The 9,815-nt window shown below is 27.2% G+C and overlaps 1 protein-coding gene across 1 annotated transcript; it reads left to right on the top strand.

The window, feature by feature from the left end:
• Positions 1 to 1,534: 1,534 nt before the first annotated feature.
• Positions 1,535 to 8,081, top strand: LOC124833707 (beta-glucosidase 46-like). Its single transcript, XM_047308247.2, has 12 exons — positions 1,535 to 1,798; positions 1,908 to 1,974; positions 2,072 to 2,136; positions 5,555 to 5,630; positions 5,720 to 5,794; positions 5,964 to 6,051; positions 6,151 to 6,409; positions 6,577 to 6,692; positions 6,770 to 7,025; positions 7,111 to 7,213; positions 7,277 to 7,391; positions 7,618 to 8,081. The coding sequence occupies exons 1-12, from the start codon at positions 1,649 to 1,651 to the stop codon at positions 7,844 to 7,846; spliced, it is 1,599 nt and encodes a 532-aa protein (XP_047164203.1). The 5' UTR covers positions 1,535 to 1,648; the 3' UTR covers positions 7,847 to 8,081.
• The last annotated feature ends 1,734 nt before the right edge of the window (positions 8,082 to 9,815 follow it).

Genomic DNA, 9,815 nt, shown 5'->3' with positions numbered 1-9,815 from the left:
TGTTAATAATGAGTCATAATGAAATATTTTGAATTGTTGAATGTAAAACTAACCAAATTGAATTATAAATTATTTAGAACTTATACATATTTGGACATGATGGTAAATTCAAATAAGTTTAGAAAACACACTTCATTACGTTAATAGAAATTTAATAATGTAAATAGAACAACTTTAGAAAATTATTTAAGAGAGTTCACGATTTTGTATTCTTATATAGGTGTTATTGAATCCTTGATTCAATGTTAATTGCCAAATTGGACATGTCATCTTTCACCCTTTATCCTGTTCTGGATGTTTTAAATTCTCTGAAAAAATTGTGATAACTTGTCAGAGTCCCATGACTCTGTCATGTTGTATTGTATCAATTGTTGTTAAATTTATTGTTGTGGTCCAATGTTAGGAACATCTTTTACAATATTTGGAGAGTCTTCATCACTATCATCTTTATCTTGTAGCCTTCTATATTGTTAAATGTCATCAACATTAAAAAGATCCAATTTGGACTATGTTTCACGACCAAATATGTGATTTTATCGTAGTCCAATGAAGAACTATAACCCATATTAACCTCAAAATGAACAAGTATCCTTGTAATCTAGATGGTTTATGGAAGAGACATGTTGTTCCTTTATTTAACCATGTGTGCATATTGTGACATGATCAATTTATGATAATGTTATTTTTCAAACACCATAACATCTTCATGAGTCAGTTTTGTGAAGTTTGTATCTCAAAGGAAAACAAAATATGAACATAGACATAATGTAAGAGTCTGTCACTGATATTTAAGTTTTTCTGCGTTCCTAACCATCCAACCTTACAAGTGTGGTCTAATCATAAGTTTAAAGCTCTACGGTCGTCATAATCCATGTCTTCAAGTATGATTGGAAATTTATATCTTAGATTTCATAGAATCAACCAATAAATAGGAGTGATTTTAATATTTGTGTCTTCACCTCAGTGAATATGTATTAACTAAATTTGGGGTTTGCGTAAAAAACTTTAACGATAAACGATATATCTTCCAACATCTCGTCTTTATACCCTTCATTAGTTCTCTCACATAAATCGTCACCTCCAAATGTCTTCAAATATACTTAAACAAACACACATGAGACACTCACAAATGCGGCTCACATATATGTCTTAACAATGTCATTCATTGAAACAAACGCAATGTAAATGTCCTTCTTTATAATTTTGCTTTTAGTGTATTTAAAAGCTTATCTTAAATTAAAGCTTTTGCTTATTCTTGTAAACGCATAATTCCTTTAACATTTTTATCAGCCCATAACTTGTTTTCGTTAATTGGACAATCAGATGCAGTGTCTCCTCTCTTTAATATTCTGAATCGGTTAAAGATAATAATCTGAATTTAATTTTTCTCAATTATAGTCTCTGTTTGTGTGAAAATCGTGATGAAATCTCAATTTTTAGATGTTGAAACATGTCACTTACCCTTTTTTATACTATTTTAATTTCGGGGTTACCAGGGACATGTATAACACGTTTCTTATAAAGACCCATAAAAAAATAATAGTTTTTGTGCACGCGATGCGCGGGTTTGTAACAATATATGGTGTTTGGCCATGGATGGTTGACGTCGGCGAAGAATCGTAACAAGCAGCAACGGTTGTGATCGAAAATGTCATTCAAAGTTGTTGCGTTTGGGGTGATATTCTTGCTGCATCTGTTAGAACCATTTTCACTTGCAGTTCTCTCAAATGAATTGGATCTGGATCTCTCGTCCTTGCCAACTGGTTTCCTCTTCGGCATTGCTTCTTCCTCTTACCAGGTATCACGTCTCCACCTTCGATCGCAACTAATACACGCATCACGAAATCTAATTTTTGGCAGTTTCCATCCATTTCTCAATATTATTATTACGTTATACTGTTTTACAGTATGAAGGAGCTTACAAGAGTGACGGCAAAGGGATGAGTAACTGGGATAACTTCACTCACGGAACAGGTGTTCAAGTTTTAGCTCATTTTAAGAGATTGGATTGAATTTTGTCACTGTTCTTCCTGAAGTTGCAACTGATCTTATCCACCATGAGTATTTGCAGGTAGATATGTAATATACGACGGAAAAAATGGGGATATTGCCAATGATCATTACCATCGCTACCTGGTATGACATGACACCTTCTTATCCCGTTCTGCCCTCACAATTTTTTTAGTTTTTCTTTAATTTAATCGTACTATTTTTAAAAATATTTAATTTAGTTTTTTTAAAAGAATAGGTTCATTTTTCCTCATGTTTATGAGTACAAACATCAAATTTATTTTTATTATTAGTAATACTAATGATGTGAGTTATTGTTAGAATTTATTTATGTTCACGTCTTTCTCTTTCTATCTTTTAATTCAAAGATGTTGAAAGGTTATCGCCATAATATACATAAAAAATGTATCTGTGACTCGTTGCCTTTTTTTTTACTCTGTTTTGAGGTTCACATATATAAAATAATATTTTCATATAAAATTTAGAAAAAAAGAAGTCATACATGTAAAGTATTGATTAATAAATTTTTAACATTTTTATGTTTTTAAACTTTTCATATTTATATATAACCATATTTTTTAGATCAATTTTAAATTTATTAATTTTAAGTGAATATTAAAATTAGTTTATTTTTAAAATTTTAAACTAATTTAACTTTTACTTTTAAAATTATATAGATTTAGTTATTTTAATCATGTTAAGTTTATATGATGTTTTAAATACGCTTTTTAATTAATATGAAAGTATAAATATATTAAATATGTAACTCAAATGATGGGTTTGAAAGTGAAATAAATTTAACAAAATTTAATTAAAAGAAATATATCCATATATTTATAAAGTTTAGAATTAAATTAGATCAAAATTTAAAAAATGGATTATTTTTAATTTTGGACAAAATATATTTAATGTTTTTTACATTTATATATATATATATATATATATAAATTTTATATATTAATACTTTTTTAGACAATTAACAATAATTTAATTAATGAATTAAAATTAAAATTAAAACTTTTTAAACTTTTTTTTTACTTTGATTCGAAGTACCTCCAAAACACAGTATATTCCATTTATACAATTTTTTTACAATTTATTTTATTTTGACAAATTTAAATTGCACTCATTTAGTAAAAAACTCAGCCTGTAAAAATTTAAGGATTGGGTTAATGTTCTTAATTCGTTAAGCCGCTTTGTTCTATCTTATTTAGTGTGCCAAAACAAAATAAATATGGATTACAACTTTGTTAACCTGCTTTTAAAATTAAAAAATAATTTGAAAGATTAAATTTTTTATCTTATATTATTAATGTAATTAAAAATTATGAATATTTTTAAATTAATTTTTAATTACTAATTATAAGAAATATGGTAGCCAATTCTCCGTAATAAGGGTACATTATCACGTGTGTTCGCGTTTTTTTTTAATTATTAATATTTATCAATTAATTAAATTGATATATAAACAAAAAATTTTCGTTAACAAAACTAAATATATTTTTAAAAAATATGATTTGAAAAAAAAAACAATTTTATTTAACAAATTTTAAAATACTAATTATTTTAAAAAAATAATAACAATTATATATTATAAATAATAAGATATAAATATGAATTGTGTGAAGAGAAAAATTTTCTTATATATAAATATAGATTAATTAATTATTACTAGACATTTTGGATATTTAAATTAAAGGACTATAATTAAATTATGCTATTGATTCATTGTCGGTGAAACTCGACTCTATCAAACTTGAAATTAATAAAAAAATGAGGTTTTATAATATACTTAATGGTATACGAAAAGGATAGAGGGAATTGACAAGATTTAAATAAAACAATTTTTTTTGTCAACAAAACTAAATATAATCTTATAAATATGATTTGAAAAAAAAAACAATTTTATTTAACAAATTTTAAAATATTAATTATTTTTAAAAAATAATAACAATTATATTATAAATAATAAGATATAAATATGAATTTTGTGAAGAGAAAATTTTTCTTTATATATAAATATAGATTAATTAATCATTACTAGACATTTTGGATACTTAAATTAAAGGGCTATAATTAAATTATGCTATTAAATCATTGTAGGTGAAACTCAACTCTATCATACTTAAAATTAACAAAAAAATGAGGTTCTATAATATACTTAATGGCACACAAAGAGAATAAAGAGAATTGAAAAGATTTAAATAAAACAAAATTTATTTGTTAACAAAACTAAATATATTTTTATAAATATTATTTGAAAAAAAAAAACAATTTTATTTAACAAATTTTAAAATATTAATTATTTTTTAAAAATAATAACAATTATATTATAAAGAATAAGATATAAATATGAATTGTGTGAAAGAGAAAAATTTTCTTTATATATAAATATGGATTAATTAATCATTACTAGACATTTTGGATATTTAAATTAAAGGGCTATAATTAAATTATGTTATTGATTCATTGTCGATGAAACTCAACTCTATCATACTTGAAATTAATAAAAAATGATTTTCTATAATATACTTAATCGCACACGAAGAGGATAGAGGAAAATGACAATATTTAGATAAAACAAAATTTATTCGTTAACAAAACTAAATATATTTTTATAAATATGATTTGAAAAAAAACAATTTTATTTAACAAATTTTAAAATATTAATTATTTTAAAAAAATAATAACAATTATATTATAAAGAATAAGGTATCAATGTGAATTGTGCGAAGAGAAAATTTTTCTTTATATACTAATTAATCATTGCTAGACATTTTGGATATTTAAATTAAAGGGCTATAATTAAATTATGTTATTGATTCATTATCGGTGAAACTGAACTCTATCATACTGAAGTTAATAAAAAATAAGGTTCTATAATATACTTAATCGCACACAAAGAGTATAGAAGGAATGATATTGCTTAAAAAGAAGTCAAATGAGGCTAAATCCTAAATTCTAAACAACTTACCTTGAAAGTGTTACAAATATATTTATGTAAATCTTGTAAAAATATGTAATTTAAACGATACGATCCTACGTCCTTTGTAATACTCAAAAGTCATACTAATGGATTAAAATGTTCCATAAAAAAGTCTCAGAACGTCTCAGAAACTCTTTCGCAAACATATCTCTTTCTCCTCAAAATTCAAGATCTATTTCTGAAAAAACAAAATACAAGGAGACCAAAAAATTTAAGGTAAGATCCTTAAATTGCTCAAACTTACTGTGTTTAACAAAAATTTAACGTATTACTCGAAAATTTACCAAAAATTAAGGTTCAAATAGTATTTGTAGTTTGTATATTATATATGATAAATGATTATTACTATATAGAAAATTGTTATGATAAATGTTTTTAGTATATAAATTAGATTATGACTGAACTTATAACAAAAAGAACATTTTTTGAATATCTAAAATATATCTTAAAAATAACAATTATATGGTTTTAAATGTTGAAAAAATATTTTACATTTCAATTCAGCGTAAAACCTATTATAATTTTTATAACTTTAATTCATTGTGTTTTAAAACACAGGAGGATATAGATCTGATGGAAGCTTTGGGAGTAAACAGCTACCGGCTATCCATATCATGGGCAAGAATTCTACCAAGTATACTGATTTGCATTATAAAAGCGAAATAAATTAATATTACAACTAAGAATGTATCATAGATTCATGGTATGCATGATTTTAAACAGAGGGAAGATTTGGAGAAGCCAACCATGCTGGAATTGAGTTCTACAACAGACTAATTGATGTTCTAATACTCAAAGGTACCAAAAAAATGTATTGTCATTAATGATAGGTACCCAGAGGAGTTTCCTCACAAACCTCACCAGCAAGCAAAATATACAATTAAGTAGTAAATTTGGCAATTGCTTAATGAGATTAGTGAGCTTTTCTTTAAAAATTAATTGGATATGAATCTTCTTTTCTCAACAGGGATCCAACCGTTTGTGACTCTCAGTCACTATGACAGTCCCCAAGAGCTGGAAGACAGATATGGGAGCTGGCTAAGTCCCCAATCACAGTGAGCAACCAGTTTTCTAGTTTACCTGAAGATGTTTCAATACCACGTTGATCATAGTAGCTCTTAAATACCGTCATTTTTTCACGTTTGTATGAACAGGGAAGATTTTGCTTTTTATGCGGACCTGTGTTTTAAGACCTTTGGTGACAGAGTTAAGTACTGGGCTACATTCAATGAGCCCAATTTCCTAGTGCCACTTGGTTACCGTTCAGGTTTATTTCCTCCGTGCCGTTGCTCTGGCCCATTAGCTCTTGTTCAGTGCAGTGAAGGAGATTCAGAAAAGGAGCCCTTTGTGGCAGCTCATAATATTATCCTGGCACATGCAGCTGCCGTTGATATCTATAGAACCAAATACCAGGTATGTGACGCATTTCTCAGCATCATGACATAAGTGTCCTAAAAGACAAAATCAAATTTATGATAACACCTGCAAGTTTTTTGAAATCGAATGGTTTGATCAAAAACATGAGATGACGCGTTTCAATTTTCTTAAAAAAGAATTGTACTTTGTGGATGGAACATTAGATCGAGCAAAAAGGAAGCATTGGGATAGTCCTTCAACATGAATGGTATGAACCATTGAGCAATTCAACAGCTGACAAATTGGCTGCGGAAAGAGCAAGATCATTCGACTTCAATTGGTATTGTTCTCCATTAACAGCCTTTTCTATTCTTGCTCACTCAACTGCTCTAGAGTATAAACTTGCTTATAATTCAGGTTCTTGGACCCAATAATATTGGGAAAGTACCCAACAGAAATGGAGAATCTTGTTGGAAGCCTCTTACCCAAATTTTCCAGCAAAGAAAAAGAGAAACTCAAGAAAGGATTGGATTTCATTGGAGTCAATTACTACACGGCTTTCTATGTCCAAGATTGCATGTACTCAGCGTGTAAGACAGGAATGGGGAGCTCCAGAACAGAGGGTTTATACTTGAAAAGTGGAGTAAAGAATGGTGTCCCAATCGGTGAACCAGTACGTGTCCTCAAACTTGGTACAGAGATCATGATCACCTTTACTTCCATGCTTAACCAACTCTGAAGCTTCTAATGTTTTGCAGACTAAATTTAGTTGGTTCAATATTTACCCGAATGGTATGGAAAAGGCAGTCACATATGTGAAAGATAGATACAACAATACTCCAATGTTCATAACTGAAAACGGTAAGCCCATTGTTTTCTTTTACGCACATTCTGTTCATTGCTGATAGTGCAAAAAATTTATAGGGTATGCGCATGCCCAAGAAGATGATCCAAATCTCACTTTGGAAGAAGATCTTAATGATTCTAAAAGAATAAAGTACATGGTGGATCACATAAAGGCTATGGTAGCGGCAATAAGGTAAGAACATAAAAAAAACAATTAGAAAATATCCAGCAGTTTATGTTTAAAAACCAATCAAGGATTCCAATTTTGAACTAAAATGTTATCTAGTATATTCATATAGCATCGTATTGGAATGGCCAAGTGTTGGAATACCATTATTATGTCTGTTACTGTGACACTAAACAAACATGGGAATAAAATCGATTTGTGTATCCTTTCACCCCAACCCTGTTGGTTGTAGGAAAGGAGCAGATGTGAGGGGATACCTTGCCTGGACCCTGCTCGACAGCTTTGAGTGGATATATGGATATACAGTAAGATATGGACTCCATCATGTGGATTTTGCAACCCTGAAGAGAACTCCAAGATTGTCAGCAACTTGGTACAAGCAATTTCTTGCTAAGTACAAGGAAACCTTTTTATTAGGCACGAGCATGACAAGGCAAGAAAAACTCCTGCAACACACTTGAGACACATTTTTTTAAGTTAAAGCTTCGTATGCTTAGTCTTAATGTGAGACTACATATCCAACGTGTTACCATAAATCACAAGATCTCCATGAAAACTTATTTTTATATTAAAGTTTTTGTAATTTAGTAGATTGATGTATAGGATGTGGTTTATGTTTGAGTCTATGTATTGTTTGTCTTATGTTTCACTAAAATTTATTATGAATAAGAAAATTTCATTTTATACTGAAGATAATTGATTATCAACTTATAATAATCGATTATCAATAATCATCAATTACGACTTAAAAAGATTTTACCGTTGTACATTTATTAAATGCATAATCAATTACCATAATTGGATAATTGTATATCACATTAATCGATTTTTGAAGGTATCATTGGGTGAGATTTCTATAAATTAAATTGAGACTCTCATTCTAAAATACGACAATATGAAACATACAAAAATTGTATTTTCGAAATTCTTATCTGCAGGTTGCGGTGATAAGTGATAAGTGTTATAGGGTTTGTATAACTCTTGTGCTGTAGCTTTGAGAACTTGGTGTGTTGGCATAAAACGAGAACTTTCACAGGGAGTCTGATTGAGTATTATTGTTGTTGCTGAGTTGAAAGTTTGTCATTCTTCGTAAAACATTCGGAGGAGGTGTTCATCCTTGGTTCAGAGGAACCTTCAACTTGTTTATTTTCTTTGTGATTGTAACAATTTGTTGGTTTGTACTGGTGAAACGTTAATTCTCAGTTGAGATTAACAACTGGATATAGGATCTCTGTGATCTGAACCAGGAAAAAAATTACCTGGACAATTTTCTATCTTCCTTACTCTTTTAATTTGTTTAAATTGTTTTAAGAAATTTATATTTATGTGAGAAAATTATTAAAAAAGTTATTTGCAATAAGAAACAAATTGACCCCCTCTTGATTTGTTAAACGCATTAACCATTTCACTGGACCGCTCTGACACGAGGTTCACATCTCTACTCTCACATATTATAAGTGACACATTCACGGGATTGTTACATTCCTAATTATCTTACCTGAACCTTATATTTTTTATACTATCTGTTATGAAATTTTACTTATCTAATTATATTCTAATCATACTTAATATTATTATTTAGTTGACCACTCATGTTAAACTACATTTAAGTTGATTAATTGTATTTACGGCTATATAATCAATCATTTCCAAACTGGATCAACTTCACTTATTAACTTTGTTTTGGTCAATCTTTACTGTTTTTTTACTGAGAAATTCATACTATACTATACAATAATAAATTTAATATTATTTGATATTATTATTACTATAATAATAAAATGATTACTATTGGTAATCGTTATTATTTTTTATAGTAACAATAGTAGTAATTATTGTTATACAACTTTTTTTATAATGATATACTAATTATAATAAAATTAACATTAATAATTATATTAATTTTATATTATTTTTTATTATTAATGTTCCTATAATATTATCAATATTATTACTAATGATCTTATATGATAAAAATAATTTTTATTTTGAATATTGATTATTATTATTGTAAATGATATTTTACAATAGAATTAAACGATAAAAAAGTATGACTTCAATAATATTACAATATATTAACTAAAAATTAACTATAATATTATTGAATTCGTACTTTTAAAGTATTTTAATTCTATTATAGGAATATTAGTTATGAGTACAATAAAAAAAATATCAATAATAACAATAATTATATTATTATAAAAAAAACATCAATACTATTTTTATTATTTATAATTAGTATATAGTTAATTTTATTAAATAATATATTTAAATATTTTTAATATTTTGTTTTCGACATGATAATAAATAAAAAATAAAAATAAAAAGATAAAAGTACGAATCAATAATAAAAACAAATGTCGTAAAACCCTAAAAATTTTCCAAATTCTCTTAGCAAGGAAGATTGCTTGGTAAAAAAGAGGCTTAATA

The sequence above is a fragment of the Vigna umbellata genome, chromosome 1 (assembly GCF_029865625.1).
Source record: "Vigna umbellata cultivar VRB3 chromosome 1, Vumbellata_1.0, whole genome shotgun sequence".
In the NCBI taxonomy this organism is placed as follows: Eukaryota; Viridiplantae; Streptophyta; class Magnoliopsida; order Fabales; family Fabaceae; genus Vigna; species Vigna umbellata.
The sequence above is the reverse complement of the archived record's forward strand: the minus strand, read 5'-3'. Positions and strand labels throughout refer to the sequence as shown.

Coding starts and splice junctions, on each gene's coding strand:
- LOC124833707 (XM_047308247.2), top strand. CDS start 1,649: ATGTCATTCAAAGTTGTTGCGTTTGGGGTGATATTCTTGCTGCATCTG. Junction 7,026..7,110: donor GTGTCCCAATCGGTGAACCA/GTACGTGTCCTC, acceptor AATGTTTTGCAG/ACTAAATTTAGTTGGTTCAA. Junction 7,214..7,276: donor AATGTTCATAACTGAAAACG/GTAAGCCCATTG, acceptor AAAAATTTATAG/GGTATGCGCATGCCCAAGAA.